General features: G+C 31.2%; 1 protein-coding gene across 1 annotated transcript in view; it reads right to left on the bottom strand.

Annotated features, from left to right (window-relative positions):
• Nucleotides 1-24,081, bottom strand: part of LOC106677348 (organic cation transporter protein) — a gene marked incomplete at its 5' end in the record, with an annotated part of 35,511 nt that extends 11,430 nt beyond the window's left edge. Inside the window, 3 exon segments of the mRNA XM_014415223.3 lie at nt 6,204-6,358; nt 16,155-16,258; nt 23,890-24,081. Coding sequence (XP_014270709.3) covers nt 6,204-6,358; nt 16,155-16,258; nt 23,890-24,081 — 451 coding nt within the window.
• Between the last annotated feature and the right edge of the window lie 973 nt (nt 24,082-25,054).

Consider the following 25,054-nt stretch of genomic DNA (forward strand, 5'->3'; position numbering starts at 1 on the left):
CAACTTGCCACAGTGAAAATGTAGTACCTCTAACCAGTATCATTTGCCGAGTAAGAATCAAAAATATAATGATTCAGATCTGTCAAGTTCTGCTTGGGCAGTGGGTCACGCAGTTTTTTTTTTCAGTAAAAAAAGTCATTATCAAAATTATGGATTTTTTCTTGGTCATTATATGCCAATCGATTTGTCTCTCACTGAACAAAAAGAAAAAATATCAGTGATACTATCAAATGATTCTTTATTCACTGAAAATTAAAGAAATCGGACCAGTATTAACGATTAAACGGCGAAGTTAGCTGTTACCATTTATGTTACTATAGTTACCGCCTTATCAGTTCATCTACATATTAATTGATATAAAAGTTTCAATAGTGTTCAATTAATGTATATACACCCTCAAATATAGCAATAGCGAAGCATTGCCGGGTTTTATAGTGCTCTATAAAAGTTCTCAAAATTTACTTTTAAGCAATCTAATTTTCCAACATTTTCCTGAGGGACCCTCGTATGACTGAAGTCGGAAGTTTTTTGTACATGGTTCAGTCTCTGACTTAGTGGTTTGCAGACTTCTATTGGAGATCATTTTGTTAGGGCAATAATTGTAAAATTTAACAAAATAAGGTGAAAATCCATCAGTCAAGGCACTGTGTTTTTTTTACCTGAGAAGTTTTGATATTTTTCACTTTCTTTTTTTTTACACAAATATTTAAGTATTTAGAGCTCAATTTTTCCCGTAAATGTTTAAAAAAAATTAAACTTTTTGGGTTATTTTTTCGTAACAGAAAAACCATACGATTTTATAAAAATATCAGCAATCAGCCAGAGTGAACTCCCTATATCATTGTACTCCTTAATTTTTTCCCTCCCCCATTGTCTAGCGGGCATTGTTTTTGAGCATTCGCTCTTAATCCAGAGAGCTGCATTCAAATGGGGACCAGAAAGGGTTCTCAGTGGAATATTTTAATGAATCCCTAAAAATTGGTTCATTTATGTTTTTTAGTTAGGGAGCCGACTAGGAATTTTAACTTCACCTACAGGAATTTTTAAAAAATCCTAAAATTAAAATTAAAATCTGTACCACTACAACCCATGAAGGGCCAGAGGTTCAGTACTTCGTAATGAAGTACTGTTACTAGATCAAAGGTTGTGCAAGGATTTGGTCAGAATCACGTTCGACCGCCAGATTTTTACCCAATTTAAGAGGTTGGGTAGACAACCTCTAGGAGTTTGCTCACGGCTACAGTGTAACATAAAACAATTTTCTGCCCAGCCGGATTCGAGGAGTCCTTGGAATTTGTATGGAGTATGAGTATGTTAAAATCATAACAAAAAAAATATTTTTCTCATGACTTACAAAACCATTCATTATTCGAATACGTAATTAAAAACATGAAATTACCTTAGCTTTTCTTTCGAGACTCCTTTTCTGGACCTCGTTAGACTGGACTACATCCTGTTTCTTAATTTAATGTAAATATAAAGTAGTTACAGAACTTGGTAAATGTAAACCCTTTTTAAGTGTTAATCGGTTTAAATATCAGTAGATTTGAGGTATTACATTTACATTGTGATACGTCAAGTAATATAGACAATTATTTGAGCTAAAATGAAAACTTTAGAGCACTGATACACAAACTGGGGTGCCCCAACTATATGCCAGTGTTGCCGTAAGCGAATCCCACTATCTCAAGATAAAAGAAAGAAAAAAATACAAGCACAAATAGCCACTATACGGTGCATTCGTGCATTTACTTCGTTCTGTTTTATTTTCTCTCTCTTCCCACATATTCGAACGCCGTTAGGATAATTATGCCGCATTTTTTTTAACTCAATAAGGATGCCGCGAGAAGGGTATGGTGGCGAAAATTTGTTTTAATAGATGGGCGAAAATCAGCTATCGATGAAACTAATAGCTAACTTGCCTTTGATACGATCCTTATTCATGAATGAACTATTGAAAAATAAATATCGTTTCCATAACAAATTTAGCTCTTAGTTTCATCTGTAGCTAATTTTCGCCTATCTCAGGTTTGAGAACGGCTGCCTTAGAGCCCATAAAGATATGATTTATTTTTTCTTTTATCTCCCTAATGCGTAACTTTTCCGCAGTGTTACAATTTGAAAATAAAAAAGCGTTTTTCGAACGACACTTTTTATTCATTTATTAAATACCAGATTGGCCTGGTGGGCCTTACATGGTTGATTTAACCTTTATATATTTTGTTAACAATTGATTATGGGGAGGGGGAGGTATAGTCTCGTACATTAGACACTCCTCACTATGTACAACGTTATGATTTAAATAAAAAAATAGATAAAAATGATGCTTCTTAATAAAAGAGAAAATTAAAATCAATAATAAAAATAACGACATTCGTTGACCCAACAAAACAAACAATTGCCCTCTAATTGGTGAACAAAAAATAAGTTAATTTGAAAAAAAAAAACGAAGAGAGAAAAAATTAATAAATAAAATAGAAGTAGTGTAAATAATATATTTAATAAATATAGAATTTATAACAAAATGTCCTGCAGCAGCCTGGCCTTCAATCTTCGGGTTGAGGTTGGATTTCCAACTTGTAGGTCACTGCTTCATTAACTACCCGTAAATGGGAGTGGAACTTCATGAACCGTTTTTTGATGTAATCCTATATGGACTCCATTTGTAATTCCCGATGCAATTGGCTATATCTCATGAACCAAGGAGCATCCACTGCGATTCTTAGGACTTTATTTTAAAAAAGATTGTATTTTTTTCTTATTCGTGAAGGACGCTGCTCCCCAGACTTCACAGCCGTACATCAGCAGGAATTGTTTTAATAATATGAAAAGTTGTTTCTGGTTTTAATTTGGATTTTCTATTTAGAATAGGATATAGCATTGCTAACCTTGCGTTAGTTTGAGTTAGTTTAATGTTGATATGGTGATTCCAGGCAAGGTGGCGACCGAGGTGAATTCCTAGGAATCTTACTTAACGACAATGAATGAAATTTTGTTCAATAATATTATTTAAAGTTTTTAGACTATTGCTTAAAAAATAAAATATTTAAAAAAATTAATACAGGAAATTGAGTTTCTCTTGAACCAACTTAGTGACTTCAAGAAAAAATTAATTTTAACATCGCTTTCATTTTCTGTTGTTTTTTCATTCTCCTCATCTTCTTATAATTTTCCTTTCGTATCATAACCTTTTCAAGGAATACTAATTATCTGAAGCTGATGGGTATTCGATTTAATAAGATGTGGCTGTCAAAGGCCTGAAGCCACTCAACAGCTGACGTAAATCGATATCCTTTGAACAGGACCTTCATATCCTTTTGAGGAGATGATGCATTTTTAACATATAAATCCATAAATTTATAGGACAATATTAATTTATAATATATAATTCCTGTTTTAGAATAATATATGTTTTATAATATTTCATGTTTTTATGAGTATTTTTCTTCAATTGGTTAAAATAAGGATTTATCCGTTTAATATCCCTATTCCTCTACACAATATTAATACTCCAAATATTCTTTTTTATTCATTAGAGTAATGAGTATTAGAGTATTTTCATACTATATTTTTAGGGCAAAATAATGAAAAAATAAATAAAATAGATAATAATAATAAAAAAATATCACAGCTGTAAAAACGTAAACCAATATAATATTACTAATTAACATAATAATCTTACTAATTAAATAAATGATTGTAGAGTGAAAATCAAGAATGTCAAAGGATAATTAATTATCTAATAATAAATTTTAGTAAAAAGAAACATGGATATTCAAGAAACAAACCTGGAGTGTGTTCATATTAAAATATATGAATTCTACATACAAAATATTTTTTAATCAACTTGGCATAGGTGTCACCTACAGACACAATATTGAAATATAGATCACAAATATAATTTACAACACTTTTTTCTTGAGATACGTGTATTTAGTGATTATACATACTCAATGGAAATAAACCGTGAACTTAGTGTTTGTTCTGACCTTTTTCTTTCCATAATTTGAATGAAACAAGGTGTAAATCATGTAAGTTACTAAAACTTAAGTATGCCTTCAACAGTATTATAATAAGAAAGATTTTGGCAACAAAAAAGTTTTATTTATTTTACAATTAAACAATATTTCAAAGGAATCTGTTGAGGTACACAGAAGTAGCTTAAAACATACGCTCATTGTTTATATCTCGTTTCATAATGGGCACTTTTTTATTAACACACTAGAATTTAATAGATAAGAACTACACAAAACTCAATGCGTTCAAAATATTACGGCAAATTTTCATAATGAAAAATGTCTTAGTTCGTGTATGAAGAAATATTTCGTCACACCAAATTAACTGGTTAAGGATGTTTGTTATAAAATCCTTTCTTATATTGATCCTTTTTCATCCTTTTATCAAATTTCCTTACGATACTATACTTAATATTAATTAAAAGTGATAGTGTAATAAAAAAAAAGTTATGAACTATTTCAATTTTATTGTTGGAAGATGGGTGATGGCAACAAAAGGTACAAAAATAACAGAACACTATTTATTAGTTCTTATAAAAAATAGTTTTTCCGCTATTTTTTTACCTTTTGTAACCATCTTTCTACAGCCAATTACCCACTGCCAACCAATGATCTTTCAATATTTCTATCTTAAATTAAAACCATTTAGAGTGATCCACATAACATTTAGTTTGAAGTAGTTTTTCTAATTAAGATGGTACCATTTTGAAAACTAAATTTATATCTTTATTGTTTAACCGTTGGCCAAGAGTACACAATATTATTATTTATTTACTTTCAAAGAATAAACCCTAGTATATTATATGTTTAATATACATTATGTTAACAGAATCATGAATAATTTAAATTCATCAGAACATGTAAAGGTTGATAAGATATAACTATCAATGTAACTCATAAGTGGATAGTTTGTCCTAAACATCGTCTAAAATATAGAAATAAATGAAGTAAGAAATAATATGTTTTTTTTTCCTTAAAAATATAGAAATAATTTAATTTTTTTAAATTTATTTAATGTAATTTACAACTGTACAAAATAATACAATAAGTAAATATGTTGTATGTTTTATATATAGGTCCCGTGGCCTTCTTTTTAGACCCCTCGGAGGATTATCAGGAATTAAAGGATTAAGAATAAATGGGTTAGGATGGTTAAGGAGTTTGGAATGAAAAGACGCATATCTGTTTTGGGCCAATTCTGCAACGAATGGGATGTTAAGGTCTTTGTGAATGAGTTTATTTGTAACTTAATAAGGAGCTTCAAGGATTTTACGTAGGATTTTGTAATTGTAAAGATTGGATGCGGGAGGAATTTGATGGTTTGGTGGAGCCCAGAGCTCAATTCCATATGTCCACATTAGTCTGATTATCTTAGTGTATACTAATCTTTTGTAGTGAATGGGAAGTTTAGAGCGTTTGTCAAGTAAGTGTCGTAGCAATCGGAATCTACGAGCAGTTTCTTGTCGTTTCAGTCTTGTGTGTGGATTCCAAGTAAGTCTCTGGTCAAGATGGAGTCCTAAGTATCTAGAGTTAGTGAAGTATTTAGAAAGGATACTGTAGGACAGGAGGGTAGAGGTTCACGACGGAGAGTAAAGGTGATCTGATGGGATTTGTCAGGATTTATTTTGATTCTCCAGTTTTGACACCATTCTTCAATAGATGTTATGTGTGTTTGTAGTGTTTGTGATGCATTAGTTGGGTCGTTGTTTACAGACAGTATACATGTGTCATCAGCGTATGTTGTTAGGACAGTATTAGGGTGGGTTGGGATGTCAGCTGTATAAACCGTATAAAAAATGGGACCTAAGATACTACCTTGAGGAACACCGACAGACTGAGAAAAAAGAGATGAGTAGGCTAGGTTATGATTTACTTTAAAGGTTGTATCAGTGAGGTAGGAGCGGATTATAAGGAAATGTGTAATAATTTAATTAAAATTTTTTTTCTATTTAGTAACTTACTCATTTATGTAAAAACCCTATTATTTGCAGAAATATGTGTTGTTTTATGCATATAATTAATAATAATAGAATAATTTATTCATGGGCTACTTCTGTTTTTGTTTTTAAAACTTAGTGCCTCAGATACTAGCAGAATCGCGTGTGTTCTCGTTCCATTATTACCTTTACTGGTATATAATTGATTTTATTCATCTGAATAAGAAAATTATAATAATATAATACTCACATAGCACGAAACTAATCGTCATGGTGCCACCGACTGACAGTGCCTGTATGAAGCGAAGCACGATGAAGCCCCAGTACCATGGGACGAAAGCAGTCGCCACTCCAGTAACTAGCTGCAAAATTCCAGCCATGATCAGCGGCGTTTTACGACCCCACCTAAAATTAAAATTTATCTTAATTTATCCAAAATCATAATAAGCATGTTTCACCATACGGCATAATTGTATCCAAGGGCACATATAGAATGAGGAAACTTGATCAAATCACTAAATTCGCACAAGCGCAGTTGTTAATTTCATTTGATTCATCAAATTATTTTAATGTCATATTTTCATGCTTGTCAAAAGTAAAGACTGTCAGTGGACTGCCTGTCGCAAATAGCAGTATAGTTAAATCTTGTGGTAGAACTCTTTGGATATCTCTCCCTCGGCATAATTAGTTTAAGAGATTTAAGTAGTTGGTATCCCATCCACCTCATTTTCATTGTCGGATACTGTTTGGTGCAATGTTTCTCGAAATATGTTGAAATGAGTGCGGTTCGGTCTTCCGACCTTCGTCCTTACTTATCTTTACTTTACATCCTTACTTATCACGTACTTACTTATCTTAATGATATAATCAAGGTAATAAAAGATTTACTAAGCAATGCCTCCTTATTATCACACGCCTTTGAGGATATGACACTTGATATCAGGATTTTTCAAAAATTATTTATTAAAATTTACAACGGCATGAAACTCAATTTTCAGCGTTCTGAATTGAAATTGATTACAATCCTGATTGAAATCGGTAACTCTCTACTTACATTTTTACATTAGAAGGTCTCGAGAACATCTTTTTTTCAGGCGCCTGGGAGGATTATCGGGATTGGAAGAGGAAACAAGGTTAGAATCCAGTGGGTTTGGATGGTTAGGGAGTTTAAAATGGAACGATTGTATCTGGTATGAGCTCGGATATTAAAGTCTTTATTGATGTTTTTATTTGTGACAAAGTAAGGAGCATTAACGATTTTGGACTGTCAGGATTGGATACGAGAGGAAATCGATGGTTTATGAAGCCCCAAAGATCAACTCCGCATGTCCAGATAGGTCTTATTTCAGTCACGTAGATTAGTCTTTTGTAATGAATTGGAAGCTTAGACCACATATCTAGAAAATATTATAATCATCGAAATGACGTGCAGTTTCCTTTCTTTTCAGTCTTGTGTGAGGATCTCAGGCCGTCATCCTAGTAGTGTTAAAGTCGTTTGTCTTGATAGCCCAATGTAGCGGATCTGTTCTACAGGGTTAAGTGCAACATTATAAAAGGGTACTGTGAGACAGTCAGCAGGTTTACAAAGAAGTGAAAAGCTGATTTGATGGGATTTTTTATTTTATTTTATTCATTTAAAAATTACATCCAATATGGTCCGACCAGATGACAACATCTATCGATCAGTGCCAAAATAACAAAATTTTTAAGGTAGGTAAGTGCAATATGAATTGGCCTAAAGTGATACAATTAATATTTTAATCAACAACTACAAAAATGATAATAAAATGGTAAATATTAAAAACAAATTTAAAAAACTTACTAAAAAATCTACTTACTAACTACTTGAGTCTCTTAAACTAATTAATGCCGATGGAGAGATATCCTAGCAATCATTTGTTATGATTTATTTTAATTCTTCAGTTTTGACACCATTTCCGAGGGTGATATGGGATTTGAGAGTGTTATTCAGAGTGCAATTAAAGAGTTATTATTAACTGTGTCATCGGCATATATGGTGAGGATAATGTTAAGATTAGTTGGGATATCAGTTGTGTAGAGGATGGAACCGAGTATACTATCTTGAGGAACACCAGGAGTCTAAGTGAAGAGAGATGAATAGGACCTATCGTAGTTTACTTTGAATAATCTATCTATGAGAAAGTACGTAATGGGTCGGAATTTACGGAGTTTGTAAAGCAGTCCCGTGTGCTAGTCTTAAAAGCCGGTTTTACATCGAAAAAGACTCCGGTCCAATATAACCCGCGCTCAAACGAGGATGAGATGATGACGTTCGCCACAAGATGGAATTGTTGGATAGTGGAGTGAGAAGTTAGGAATCCAAATTAGTAATCTGGGATTATATGTCTGAAATCAAGGATGGAGTATAACCGTTTCAAAATGAGTTTTTCGAGAATTTTACCAGATAGAATTAGGATAAAAAATGAATAGGATTTTTCAAAAATGAATGTAATTTATTAAACATAGATCCGGATTTTCGTGTTATTGCATATTTTGTTCCCTAACTTCAAATTAATCTCGATCTTGAAAGAAATATCAATCATGAAAATTAGTTCTATTTATTGGCTCTAATTCCAGATTTCACTTGGTGATGTTACTGCTCGAATTTGCACATTTTGAAGTTTTTCTGCACGAAATTCAATTTTTAAGTTTTTGATTTAAAAATTTATCTTTGATTTATGAGCAAATCTTAGAATATTTAGGTAAATGGTTCATGATATGAGTTCAATTATTCCTTTCGGCCTCTAGCTTTTGTCCGGACCAATAATTACCTTAATTAGCAGGACCAAAGAAAACCCGATTTCTCTCCGTCGCAACAGGGCGGCCAGAAATATAAGATGAAACCGGATTTTCAAGTTATTGCATATTTTATTCCGTGTAATTCGTTTCAAACATATTATATCTATTTACTACTTTGTTATTTTTTATATTTTTATATTCTAATATTTGTTATATAGGGGAATTTGTTGATAAAATGAAATAAGGGTTGTAAAATGGAGGGGAAAAAAAAAAGGGAATAAATTGAAAAGCTTGTATTTAGTTTGTAGAGTGATATTAATTGTAAAATAATACTGTAGGAAAAAAAATGTTATCTTTCTATTATATTGTATCATATCAAAAAAATGTAATTTATAAATTTATATATGTCCGATCACGGATTGATCAGTATGCTGTGTAATGTAGCAACCCGATGTATTTGGGCAGCATGATTGAATAAATTTCTTTCTCTGTGTGTGTAACCAGTTCATGATTTTTGGAATAATATACTGAAATATAATTTGGCCCAATTTGCTGCTTTTTGGCAGAATCACAGGACTTTGATGCATAAAATTGCATATTTTGCTCTTTTTAGCCTAAATTAGATGATTTTCAATTTACCAGCATAAAATTGAATTCTTGAACCTAATTTCCAATATTGTACGCATATAGGTATTTATACTTGTATTAATTTATTTTCTTGTTTTTCCTTATAATTTTGTAGTTTAGAATAGAAAACTATGAGGTAATGCAACGAATTGTTCAAACACCTGAAGAATCGTATTTAACTTTCAAAAAACAAAATAAGTGAATTCAAGTGACGGATATTTTAGGAGTAGTATTTAATAATGGCATTAGGTAACTATGGAAACAACCTCTAAAATATACTTCATTGTTACTGTGTTTAATTTAGATTCTCACTCCGCCTTCATTATGATTTCCTTCGCCCTTTATTATGATTTCAGTTTTCATGTCTTACTTTTTAGCTATGAATATTTTACGAGTTTACTTTGATTCTTACAAGCCTTGCATGTAGGAGGAACATTTCAAATTAAATAAAAAAGTTAATCTTTTTTTCAGGATGTGCATTTATAAATATACTCGTTCACAATTCACAACACATTTCGGGTTTTAACTGAATAAATGAGTTTTAAATGAATTTTTTCCCCTTTACTTCCTAACGATTAGTTCGAGTAGGCCTAAAGGATTATTTGATAGTATTTTGAAATAAAATAAGTATAAATTAAATTGTATAAATTTTATATTTGTATAAACAAAATAATTTAATTAAATCAGAAAAACTAATTAGAGTGTTCTGTCTTTTTACATGTTTAATTTATATGTTACTTAGTTTGTGGTTTTTAGATCATATTATATATAACTTATCTTGTTATTTGTATAAAAACATAATTTAATTTAATCAGAAAAAAAAGAAGTGTGCTCTTTTTACATGTTTAATTTAAATGTTACTTTGTTTGAGGTTTCTAGATCATATTTTATCTTATCCTATTTTTCAATTAGAATAAAATATTAAAGAAGCTACTGAATACATGAATCCTCTATGAAAAGCAGTATCATAAAACGTTATCCAGTCTTATAACATGATCTCCCATTTTTCCATTAATAAAATATTTCTTCTTAGACGCTGGATATGAATTTAAATTTATGAGATGGGTTCCTAATAGATTCCCGATAGTTCTCTGAAGCGTATGAAAAGACGATGGACCCTTTCAACAGTGAACCATTATCGAAGAGTGTTCAATATGTAATAACTGTCATCAATCAGCCTGCACATTTAATTGTATTTTCAATGGCGGTGTAAATTATTTATTTATTTTTTTTTTATGCTTATTTAAAAATGTAAATAAAGTACCCTCATAAGCGGTAATGACGAGCCGAGACTGAATATTGGAGATATAAATTCTCGTATTCCTTGAAGGCTAGGTACTGGGCAAAACATGGTTAGTCCATTTCCCCTCCATTTGTTTCCATTTACTATTGAGGATAAAAAGGATCAGTTTCTTTGATCACCCTTCTCGTAATGCTGATGGGTGTTTAGTGTTCAGCGAAAAATTGAAGTCCTTGAATTTTTTTTTTTATCAACATGGTTTAAATTTTTAATTCAGGTTTAATACTGATTTTTATTTATTGTTTTATATAATGAATCATTTTTAACCAACCAACAAATGGGTTTTAGTCTCCGATGCCTGTGGACCGTTGTTTGGAATAGTTTTTATTACTTGTTCAATTTTTTTTCTTTTTGGGGGGTGGAGAGGAGGGGTAAATGTGGTAATTAGAAAACAAAATACAATCAAATTCTAAAATTATATAGGGGATTTACATACAGTCAGATGTAGTGTATTGTAATTGTTATCTCAAGATAGATCAAATGAGACGTTAACACTTAATAGGTAGTTTTAGTATTTAATTCAACTTGATTTAATTATAATATTCTTCATCCTATATAAAATAAATCAATAAATAAATAAAAAGTAATTTTGTTGAATAAAAAATATGTACATTTTGAAATAATACTGTGCAGTTGCAACCCTCTTTGGAAACCGTTTAGGAAAAAAAAAAACTAGAAACAAGATAAAAAACTAGGAAATATAATACTAGGTACTCCTATCATTCTAGATATCTGATATTTTTTTCTATTTTTTTTTATTTCAAGAGTAGTATATTCCGAATTATTTTATTATTGTTTGCTATTGATATTATATGAATAATTTATGCTATAATTCATAGAGTTATAACTTGCAGCGATTTTAAAACTGTATAATGAGAAGAGTGAACAACATAACAATCAGGAGAAACAAAAACAAAATTACATTTTTATGATGCTCAGGATGTTTTTAAATATTATGTATATTATAAATAAATAATACTTGTTGTGTATACGATTTTAAAAAGTATATAATAAATAATAGAAATCTAAACCAACAATATTTTGGCACTCCGTTTCACATCTTTTAGAACGGATTAACAGTCCATGGAACCTTCAACCGCAGCGGTTAGGCAAACCAACCTGACAGCAATCCCGTGCTGGCAATAGTATTTCTATTTGAAGGCTGAGCTTTTTTTTTTGTACAATATTTTATGCTGACTTCTGAATGAACATTTAATAACTAACTGGCTAATGTACAATTTAATTCATGAATAGATGATGAATTATTAAATATACGTGCGAGGACAATTCAACCTTTTGATAAATTGAGATATAAATAAACCATACTGCGGTACTATCGATCCCCTTTCTGGCTCCCAGGGGCGATGGGTTTTGATGAATAAGTTATTTTTCAAATTGAAAGAGAATTTCACGAAGAAGGGATAAATTTCAATTTTGATTCTTAACTGCAAATTTAATAAAAGTCGGCAGATCGAGACGGTTCAAATTGGATTTTATAGATTTTGACACGGATATTAATACCCAACTACGTTCCTTACCATGTCCTCTGTGGTTTAAAGTCCAAAAAAAGAACCGTTCTTTAGATAGCGCACGAGTTAGATTTAGATCAAATCTTAATCAAAACCAAGAGCACAATGGTTGGCATGGTATACTTACGCAACGATTGAGCAAACGGCTCCACCAATCTTTATATTTGATTGCTAATTAGCGTGAATTTACGGAAATAAGTAGAGCTATGATCCTGAAAAATGGTCGCATCAAATTTGTTTAGTTTGTCCATCTGTGTTTATATAAAATATTTTGAGCTAAGTGGAGGCTATAAGATAGTTAAATCGAGCAACATTTAAGAAGCGCCTGAAATTTAAAAACGGCGTGAAACCCTCCACTCCGACCCTCCATGGTAGCCTTACTTATCTGACTTTTTAATCTGACAATTATAGCGAGCAGGTTAGTTAATGTACGACATGTCAAAATCACACAAGAGGAGATGACAAGACAAAAAAAAGCATTTTTTTTCCGTACTCTCCTGAAAACATTTAAATTGGAAATTAGTTCGTACAATGGTGAGGTAAAAAATGCAATTTTTTTTTTCCTAACCTGAAAAAATAAGAACAAGCAAATTATAATGTACATATAAGAATGTACATGTGTTGGCAAATTATAACATCTTGTTTTGCCAGTATGGTATTATAAGATAGGTTGCCGGGTTCGCTGAAGGCGGTGTCATCGATGATGGCATGTGTTTGCATGTGGCAAATATTTAATGATTTATAATATTATCTTAAAAATAAAAAATGTCTAACTCAGATTTTGGAAAATAGTTAAAAAACGCAATCGCGAGTGACGGTCCTATATCACTTCTGAAATATTAGCTTAAAACGGGAAGAGGAGGCTTTAAGATAGTTTAATCGAGCAATATTTAAAAAGCGCTTGAAATTGAAAAACGACCTAAAATGGTGTACATGATGTGACTTAATTCATAGGTTTAATTGCTTAAATTACGCAGTGATATTCCTAGAATGTTTAGAACAATTTGACCTCATAATATTAAAAAATATGTTGGGTCTGTTTCTGAATATGTAACTTTTTTTGAAGTTGAAGAAAGGTTCAACAGGTTTCCATTTTCATCTTTAAAATTATTCAATCACGCGCGTTCCCATAAAAAATTCGTAGTCGACCTAAAACATTCATTCATATTTAGCGGGTGCGATTTTAAGAGAATATCAGATCACGAATAGCTGAATCATATGTGTAAAACTGAAGTGATATTTTATAGTGGGGTAACCTAATACTTTTTACTGAACTGTCACTTGAAGAGTGAAGTTGAAGTTGTGTTGAGTAAAATTTCTTGATATATTGTTTTTACGAATAAGCATGATATCGTTTATGAATCAAAGAGAAAAAGGAAACATAGCTTATGCGAGTATTGTCGCAGGGCTAAACTAGTCCTTGATTATATGATTTAACCTTACGGCTCCTCCCCCCCTCCATCTGTCCATCTGACACTTTCCCTCCGGTCGTAATTGAAGGAAGGTAACAGTCCATTTTTAAACCTATTATTGAAAATATATTGAAATATTAACTCGGCTCTCACTTATATTTCATAATAATAGGGTTGTAAAAAAACACTTGGAGAATATTATAGAGCTTTGAAAAATCTCGGTGCTCATTTCGGGTCATTTCTAGGCCATGTTTAGTGTAACCTGTGTTTACTTTATTTTGATTTTTTTTTTTTTTTTTTTTTGTTTAAAATTGTTATTATAGACAGACACTAACTTAAGCCACTATTTAAGTTCCAAAACTAGTTGTTATAGCAGTTACATAGTTTGTAATCAATCACCCAAAAATAGCCACATTTTAAAATTTATATATATATACGTACCTATTATATATATATATATTTTTTTTGCGAAGGTGCAAATTGATTTCAATGTGTAAACTTTTTTTTTTTCGTTATTTGGTGTTGTTTTTTGCTTTTAAAAACCTTTTGTTCAAACCAACATGGGAAAAAAAAACTTTTCCACTTTTCGAAACCTTTAAAAATTTGTTTTACCATAAGACCACGATTTTGTCTAAAACGTGTGAAATTTGTTTCTTCTTATTTCTTTCTAACTATCACGTTGATAACATTCATTCTGGATTTATTTCAAAAAATGAATATTAGTTCAATATCGCTGCTGGAGTAACCCGTTATTGTTCGGACGTAAAACAAATATAAAAAAATACCACGGGAGGTTGAGGACTTAACAAAACCCAGCTTTTCCTATTCTTCACTGGTATTGATGTTAGTGACAATTCCATACTCTACTCTTTTTCAACCTTCTGCGTATGTCATCTACCGCATGCATGTCAAAGTTTTTGTGTTGGAGTATTATTCCATGTATAAAGTTATTAAACCTTGTAAGTTTTTCGTATTCATATACTTCAACTCCAAATATATTTTAAAATATTGTACTATAATGTCACGTAATAAATAATGTAAAAATTTTAATTGTTCAATAGTGCATAATTATGGTAGCGTAGGAATATTTGTAATAACCACTACTTTTAAATCTAATTTACTCAAGATCCCTTAACTGTCTTCTTTTCAACTTCCTTCATATTTTATTTTTTCTTGTCATCCATTTGAAACAGGTAATGCCTGCATAAACGTAGTCTTCTTGTAAAATCTACATTCTCCGGCTTTGAAGTATAAATATATTTTAATATTGCTACTAAGTGGGAAGCGGTGTGGCTAAGGTACTGTGCTACTAACTCTAAGAACTCAGGTTAGAATCCGGCTGTGACAAATAATTATTTATTCGGCTTCTATACCCCTGAGTCAATCCTGTGTGTTCAGGAGCCCTCCAGGGTGTCCACCAATCCTCATAAAGGTACCATTAATTGGGGAAAAATCTGGCGGTTGAACGTGATTCTGACCAATGACTTCCTTGCACAACCTTTGCCCTAGTAACAGTACTTTACAAAGTCCTGTACCTCTAATCCTTCATCAGTTTTAGCGGTGCAGATTTATTTTAATTGCTAATAAGTCGTTCAGTTTTAGGAGTTGTAACAAAGAGTACACTTTTAATTTAATTTTTTTTTGTTAAAAAAATTAGTATAGAAAATAATTATTTAAATCAATATTTACAACAGCATGGTGTCGACTGTTATTATAACCGTCAATCTTCAATGATCTATGCCATATTGAGATCAGAGTTGATATTTCTGGATGTTGCAGTTTGTATGAATGTGGGCGTATGAATACATGAGTATTTCTAAAAGGATACGAGATAGTGCCATTGAAAGCATAAACTAGGTTGAAATGATAATTTTGATGGATTTGTTTAATGATTGTTTCAGTAAACTACGTGTTGATAAGATTTGTGTGATGACATAGTAACTCCATCATAATTGATGAATTAATTTCTGAAAGTTTATTTCAGCACTTCGAGCTGATGGTAGAGTATATTATACCTGAATTATGTATATATAATGAAACATTACATGAAACATGGTAACTGACAAATTACAAATTTTTCAACAATGTTAAAATGTTTTATTAATTACAATGTTTCAACTTGCAGTAACATGACATTATTCTTTTAAGAAATCAATTTCATAAATATTCTTTTACTAATTTCTAAAATCAGCCTTTAAAAAGTCGTTGATGCCAGAAACTTTAATTTATTAATTTTTTTCATGTTTTACGACCGAATGGCTCATTTACAATTGACATTAATGTGTTTATTGGGGTTATATCTTCCCTTGGTCATTAATTTATTCTTTAATATGATCCTGTATTTGCAGTAGTTCACCATTGATATTTTATGTGTCTTGCTGCGAAAAAGTTTTGTAAAGCTAGTCCCTAATTAGTAAGCTAGTTATTAATTAAAAACAATTCATTATGCAGTTTGTTTTCTTCCCTAGGCCGAATAATTACGGAAAACGGAGCCGGGGAAGAGGTGGCATCAGTCGTTGAATAATTCAACAGTAGCTAAAAGAAGCTTTCGTTTTAGTCGAATAATGACCTACCTGTCTGATGCGATGCTGAACAAGAACGTCCCGAACATAATTCCTATCATGAACGTCATTTGGGCGAAGTTCACCAGCTGGCTTTTACCGCACACCAAATCCCACTGAAAAAAAAATCAAGTGTATTATTATTATTAGTTATTATTTACAATTAAATAATTATTATTTACATTTTGAATAATATGTGCTTAATTGGTCGTGATAGATAATAGTACATGTTATGATAGTGAAGTTACTGTAATTAAAACATTAAACGCAATGAGAGTACTGTCGTACAATGTATAGAGTAATATTAATATACAGTTTCTGTTATGGCAGTTCAACTAGTTCAGCATTAAAGTTCGTTCACATGGTGAACCTTTACAGCCATGGTAGTAACTACCATAATGTAAACTGTATGATAGCTATCATTACGATAAAATTTACTGTCGTGGCAGTAAAATAATACTATCAGGTATTAACGTCAATATTTTCCGCTGTATTGAAGCTACTATCACTTAAGGTGGTTTATTAGTAATTAATTTTTTATTAAATATTACATTTCTTTATTAAAAATTATCATAAAATATTAATGGAAAAAACCTTATGCACCACATTAAACCAATATTTCTTAATAAAAAATCATATAATAATTATAAAAACTTATCAACTTCATTCTATATGCTTCTCATTTATGTTACGTTTCGGGCTATTCCATTGGTCATTTTCGTCTTCGCCCTAGTCAAAGTAAAAAAATCTATTTTCAAACATACAACTCCTAGAATTATTTATAATTCTTTAAAATTTTACTTTTTTCTAGCAGCACTTAAGTCATCTATTTCGTGGCGTTTATATCTACAATATATACATTATTATTTTATATATATTTTTATTATCCTATTCGAGGCTGGTAGTTTTATTAATAAAAATATATAGTAACAGTCTCAGCCTTCTTTATTAAAACATATTATGTGTCCAACGTGGCCTATCCGGCCATCAAGATCAGTCTCAATTTTAGTATGCTTCACAATGATGTATAAAACGTTTCAGGCTATTGTGCCCAAATCAGTTTAGCACAGTTTAAATAAACCTATATTTGACACTAAACAAAATTAATAATAATTTCTATTCTTTACGATCTTTGTATTTTACTATGATTGCCTACAGTGTTGTGATAAGTTAATGATAGAAAAATGAAAAAAACCGTTTTTTGTTAATGAAAAATAAAGTTTTTTTTTAACATTGTTAAATTTACTTGGGTATAATAGTCTGCAAAGTTTTATAAATCAATGTGAGGATGTAATACTAAAATTAAGATTGACCTCGATGATTGGCCGAAACATAGGACATGTAATATGTTTTTATAAATACAGGTTGAGACTTATTTAGATAATTTTTGTAATTATTAATAAATTATTATTTTATTTTTTAATAAGGTTTTTTCCTTAGCCTTTTTGTTGGATTTTAAATAGTAAAAAATGAATCCCTCTAAACAAATAAATAACTACAATAAATTTGTAAATAATAAGATTATATTTATTTTTTTTAAAAATTACACTAGTGCTGCCCACATGAGTGGTAACCTATAAATGTGCCGTGAGGTACAAAAAGGTCGAGACCCATTGGTCTATATAATATAAAAGGAATTCCATTTTTGCTACGCTAAGCACCGCGGGGCATGGAGCCACTAAATCTCACGATCTCGCTTCGAGCCATTCCAGAGCAGACGATATGAGCTATAATAGATTCCAGTTCCCTAGCCAACACCTACAGCGACCCAGTTCGTATCTTGTCAGTTCAATGCCTATTCTAGCTCACTTCCTCTCTTCAGTATTCAATCCTCGTCCTCTCCAGTCTGGACAGAAACTCATCTCAACCGCTGGATTGAGGTGGTTAGTTTAATATTTCAAACCTAGTCCGGTCAGTTTCAGCTTTGATTGAAAAAACTGGTTTCAAAATTTTGTTTTCTTTGAATATAACGAGTATTTTAGAAAAAGTCAAATTATCTATTTCTCATAAATAAATTTTGTTTTGAAACATTATTAGTCTAAAAACTGATATTACACTTTAATATTATAATTATTCATATTACTGAGGCGAGGGGTGTTTCGTTAGTGAAAAACCGACCTCATCCCCAGAGTTAAACGTTCGCTGGTACGAGTTAAAAAACGTAGGACCTGAAATAAATATCACACACACACACACACACAAAAAAATAATAAAAATAAATAAATAATAGAGAAAATAAAATAATAAAAAAATAACTTTCCAAGTGATATACAAATTTAATTAATTAAAATATAAACAAAAAAATGAACTGTTATCTTGTTACAAAAAAAGATGATGAAGTGTGGAGTAAAAAAGATAAAAATATTTTGATACATGTACAAACAAAAAGAAAAAAAAAACAATTCTATTTACACAAGAAATAATAAGTTAATTAAAAGCAAAAAAAAAAAATATGAAGCTCGAAAGAAGAAAAGAAAGTCACTCATAGATGGTCGTTGGGGTCGCGCATATCGACAATAACATTAAGAGTGTAAGGTTGGTTGACCAGAATGACCGCCGGCGAGCTGGTGAGAGAGAATGCCAGGCAGCCCGACGACTCCAACAACCGTTGATTGCACAGTGGTGACTGCCGGTGAGTCGACAAAAGGGTTCCAAAACCAAACCAAACAGCTCTAGCACAAACTTGGCCTAAAAAACAATGGCGGCGGACCGTCCGTGAATCAGTGAGTCTTGCGTCTTACACCGTGCCAATGCCTCCTAAGATGATCGCTCCTGTGCTTCCTAAATCTTCACTGCCATCTGCCTCATCCGCGGTTATGCAGGCACTGTCTTCGGTGTCGTTCTGCACATGTTACACTCCGCAATGTATTTATACACTAAACCTTCTTATATCCCTTATTTTTCTGTATCAAATTAAAATTACAAAATTACGTACGTATAATTAAAAATAAATAAATGAATAAACATAAACTTAGAACTAACAAAATTGAAAATCCCTTGGAAAGTTGCCAAAAAAATTAACCTAAATAGAAACTAAAATTTTGTGCTTTAACACACATTATTATTATGATCATCTGTTTTTCTCGCTATTGCGGATTAAGTATCTGAGGTGGGAGACTAGAAGTCCAACCACCTTCATATTTGTATTTATTTATTTTATTCAAATATTTAAAACTTTTCGCACTTTACATGCTGTGTCTAAGAGAACCGTTCGCACCTGCCACTGTTAATTTTGGTATCAGAACATTGGTGGATATTATGATTGTAGTAGTGGTGATACCTTCCAAATAAGATAATTCCTTCAACTTTATCGTTAGTTCCTGATATTTCCTTAGTTTATTTTCCCACAGTGGATCTTTTATTATTATCTTTAGGGATCCCGACATCTTCTTCCAGACATCCCTGTCCCTAGCAGCTCTCCACCAGAGGGGTACTTGTCTAAATAAATAACATCAAAAACAAATTAACCCGGAATATAACCTACCTCGGTGTAAGCTTTAACCAAAAATTTCGACGCTGAACCAAAAAAATGATTTTCGGTGCACATCCATAAAAAAATAAAATGAATGACACTGAAAGCGTATCGGCAAAATCATTTGCTGTCAGCCCCAAACTTATCGTTACACTTAAAGTTACTAATTTATAAATCCATATTTTGTCCATCATTATTATGTGGCTCGCCACTACTCTCCCATCTTGGAAAAAAATCTACAAAAAATCTGTTAAAATATTTTCAAAATTCTATACTTGGAAAAATCGTAACAGGGCCATCTTTGCGTGACAAAAACACATCTGGTTGTTTGCCTCATTTCCTTCTCAGAACCTATCGGTATACCTGAATTCATGCCCCCTTCAAATATGCCTGATTTTATAGATAAATTTATTTAGCTTAATGTTTAATTAGAGTATTAATATGTTTAAAATATTTAGAAACACTCGTGAATTATTTATTTATTACTTCTAAAATTACTTGGGGGTGGGTAATAGTTAGATTTACCTTATTTTGAAATTCACTTATCTTCCTTAAATAAATAAATCTATTACACTTTTTTTAACGTAAATGAATATTGGTTTTAACCTCTAAGTTTAGTTATAAAATAAATAAACTAACTTTGTAACTAAAACAAACTTTTTTGACATTTATTTACTATAATTTAATTGTAACAAAAATGCAAGTAGTTAATGTGGTATGAATTATGGTATCAGGACATGATACGAACTTATGGAGACTATTCAGAGGCAGGACTCCCAAAAAAAAATTAATTAATAAATAAATGTGTGGGTATATATAAAACAAATTTTATTTGATGTTTTTATTTTATTTGTTACAAATTTTTATATGAAAGGAGATACATTAAAGCTTTTTATAAAATTTCCCATCAGACATTTCATCACTCCCTATCTCTGTGTTTAATTGGGTACTATCATGTAGATCCTCTTCTACGATTTGGTATGTATATTGGTATTCATAACTTGAGACAGCAGAGATAGCATAGAGGATGTAACCCCGCTTAGATTACCAAGTATGAATCTCCTCTGGCATTCCAATATTCGGACCAAAGGTCAGTCAGTAACTGTTGGGTCAAGTTCATGGATAATTGAGGAGGATCGGCAGACCGCCCTAGACCCGTACTTTCTTCTCTAGGCCACACTGAATTATATAGTATGATTTGCATTTTTAATTCAGACAGCTATTCGAAGACCGGTCACCACCCATCTGAATACTATCCAAGATCGGATGCAACGGGACGAACAGTATGGGCGTATTGCATGCTTACTATCTAATTTACTTGTAGTTAACAATAATTCTTAGTTGTGTTATGTGTTTCTTCATGAGCTGATTATATAAATTTTCTAATTAATTACTTATAAAAACTTCGTGAAAAAATAATTGGAAGTGTAGTTTGTGAAGAACACAAGTGACTATTTATTTATAAGTGCCAACGTTTTGGCCAGAATTTTTGTCGTTCATCAGGGCTAAGGATAAAAACCACAACGAATAAAATGAAATATAGAATAACTCGACATATAAGATGATAACAGATAATATAGGTACATAAGTAGCATTAGGGAAAATTTCTAGTGTCATATTACAATAATATTGAAACTGTATGAGAATATAGTAATATTAAAATTAAGAATTAAAAAAGAAAAAAAATATGAATAAATAAGTAAAAATATATGAAAAGTAATTAAGTGCATGAATTTTACTTCCATAAAGATAAATATACCAAAATAAACTAAGTATATGCGATTACTTAGTTAATTTTTATTTATTGTTTTCTTCCTTCATTCTTAATTTTAATATTACAGTATTTAAATATAATGTTTCAATATTCTTGTAATATGAAACTATAATTTGTTTCCAATGCTACTTATGTATCTATAAACTAATATCTTCTTGTATGTTTAGTTATTCCGAATTTCTTTTTATTCAGTGTAGTTGTTATCTTTTGTTTGTTCTTAGCTCTCATGAAGGCATGAAATTCTGGCCGAAACTTTGGCACTAATAAATAAATTTTTACTTATTTGTATTCTTCACTGACTATACCCCAACCATCTTTTCTGAATATATAATGCACGATCATATATTAGCTCATCGTTATAGAACATTTTGTACGCGCACCACAAAACTTTCATTTATCACCTTGCTTTTAGATCAAATTAACTGTTTTATAAATTTCAAAATAGCTATTTTTTATTATTGAGGATGACAGTAGTTCCATTAAATATAAATTAAATACATGAGTAAGTGAAAGTAAAATCTGACTATTGCCATAACAACTGTGGACAAGCATTAATTATCAAATTTATATATTCATTCATTGTTTATAAATATTATTAATGAGGGATGATTGCCTATTTCAAATAAACGAAATTAAATATTCTTTGAAGATTTATTTTTCAAAATTTATTTAAGCTCCGTCAGGCAATTTCATTAGAATAATTAGGATGATACGCAAATATTAAAGATATGCCTGTATATTCCTATCAAAGAAAACTAGATCGTATATCGATGTATCTAATTTAATCAAGATCGTTAGAGCCGTTTTAGAAAAAAATCTATTGCTTAATTTTGGCACGTCCGGTCAATCGATTTGAATTGATTCAATGAATCGATTTTTTAATTTCACATTGAAACGCCGAGTTTAATCAAAATCATTAAGGCAATTTTCGATTCGATTCTATGAAGTAGCACATCCAGTCAATCGATTTTATTGAAAAAGTTGTAATATCCCTTCCTCCCTATATGCAATATGAATAAGTAAGTTAGTTTCGTTCGACGTTTTGTTTTGAGCTAGGCCGATGCACACACACAAATACTATTTTGTGGGACTGGATATGGAAGAGACCTCAGAAAATATATTTCAGTAGAAAGATCGGACTACATATTCCATATAGGTAAGTGAAAGTAGAAATATTATTTGTATTAGTACCCTGAAAAGATATAAAATGATATATGAAACATATATGTTGCTATATATAAAATATAGACAATATATTGGGTTGAAAAATAAGTTCGTTACGTTTTTTACTGTTGATTTCAATAAAAACTTCAGATTCTTGTAAATATTTTTAATCAATTATATATGAACCATTTTGATCTATTACTTGTTGCCATCTTCCAGGTAATTTTTAATTCCGTCCTCCCAGAACTTCTCAGATTTTTGTGCAATGAATTCCTCTATGTGCGTTTTGCAGTCCTCGAGCGTATTAAAGTGTTTCCCGTTAAGTTTGAGTTTTGAAGGGCTCGACATATGTGAAAATCTGTTGGAGCAAGGTCTGATGAATAGGGTGGGTGGGGGATCACATCCCTGCCTCACTGGAATAATTTCTGTAAAGACGCGTTAAGACCAGCGTTGTCGTGATGGAAAACTATGCCTTGATGAGACACTTGCGTGAGTTATGCTAAGCGTTTCTGCGATATCCCTTGTCGTAGAGTGAGGGTTATCTGTGGCCAATGCTTGAATTTGGTCAAAAGTTAAAGGACAACCCGAGCGCTCTGCGTTTTCCAAGTCAAAATTTCCGGTTCTGAACCGAGCAAACCACTTACGAGCGGTGCTTTTTCCTAAGGCATCATCGCCATACACACTGCAAATTTTGTTAACCGTCTGTGCAGCGGATTTACTTTTTCGGAAGTAAAAAATCATTAAAAGACGAAAATGAATTTTTTTTCTCTTCCATTTTGAGCAAGCAAAATACCACTTAAAATTAAGGAATCTCGGTTGAAGCTGATGCATTAAAGCACCTTAACTAATAATTTTTTTAGAATATGTAAATGTTATTGACCTAGTAAACATAATTTTATAAACACAGAGAAGATTAAACTGAAATATTGAAAAACGCCACGAATTTATTTTACAGCCCAATGCTATACGGGTAATATATACCCCCTTCGCGGTATATATTAATTATGAAAATAAATCACTTTTATGACTCGCTTTAATGCTTTTAGGAGTAATAAAGTATATGCGTTAGTTTATGGCAGAGTAACGCCACATCTGCTTGAATATAGTTTTAATGTCCATACCCCCTCCCTTATGCTTATATTATGGAACGTAATATCTTACATCGTATTTATTTTAAACTCTTCTCTTGCATAGATAAAATATTGTTCTAAAAACTATGAATATTGACTCTTAATACCAAGAAGTGTTAAACAATACGTTTTCTACACGACTTAATATTGTCAAAAAAGAAAAAGAAAAAAAAAAAAAAATATATATATATATATAGCATTTCTCACCTCCGTATTGATGGTCTCTTTGAAGACGGTTCTATTGTATTCCCAAACCGTACACGCCTCGCCATTCGCATCTTCGCATTCTTTGTTGCTACCAACGCAATGGTGAGGTACCGATGCTCCCATGAAGATCAGGCCGAGGAGAGTCCAAGCAGTAGGAAACTTGAGGAAAGCCATCAGCAAAAATATTTTTATCTGTAAAAAAAATATTAATTCTTAATGTTAGTTCAGTTATGTTTTGGAACATAATCGTAACTGAATAAGTAGCAAGCATTATTTTATTTTATTTTATTATTATTATTGATAAACACTAGTAAATGATGAGTAAATTGGTAAACACGATACCGTTGGAGAAGAACTCCAATGATTAATTATAGATATTCATGTCTAGTATACCATGGCGAGGGGGTCTATGGTAGTATTGTTTTATTATCTACGTGAGATTGAAATTAACAAAGTTAAAGACGACATAAGTTCATAACTCTGATTGGCCGATTCGCGAGCTTAGGTAAAGTAGCTTAATAAGCTCGAAGCCCTTCGACAATGGCTCCCTCGAGATCTGCACTTAACTAACATATCTCATACCTTACTGGAACTGCTGACAGTTGCTAATATCTTCCAAGTTGGATCTTCATAAATTACAATATCTTAATTATGAACTTCTGATTTACTTTGGTATCTAAAATTATTCCTGCTTGTTACATTACATCAGAACCCCCTTAACCGGTTCTCTCTGAATTAACCAGCAGTAAATATTATATAAATGAAGTGCTGAGTAAAGAATAAGTTCAGTAAAACAAATCAAAATAACTGACTTAGTGACTAATATTAAAAACTTATATATTTATTACCAAAATTATAAATTTTGTTTTTAATTTCGATATTTATCTGTTATATGTGCTAAACTAATATTTATAGAGACATGTTTACTTCCTCATAGTTTTTTTTTTTTTTTACATTATTTTTATTATATTATTGGCTGGTACGATTGTGATATGTTCGATTTTCGATCCGAATTTAGGGCTCTTCCGTTTAACCGGAAATGTCTCAGTACCAATTTGAACGGAGAATCGTTCACCTATATTATAATTATTATTCCACGATTTATTAGTTGTGTGTGATATTTTTATTAATAAACAAACATTTATAATACAATTAGTTATGCATC

The sequence above is a fragment of the Halyomorpha halys genome, unplaced genomic scaffold (genome assembly GCF_000696795.3).
Source record: "Halyomorpha halys isolate HHAL.00 unplaced genomic scaffold, Hhal_1.1 Scaffold94.1, whole genome shotgun sequence".
NCBI classification, from domain to species: Eukaryota; Metazoa; Arthropoda; class Insecta; order Hemiptera; family Pentatomidae; genus Halyomorpha; species Halyomorpha halys.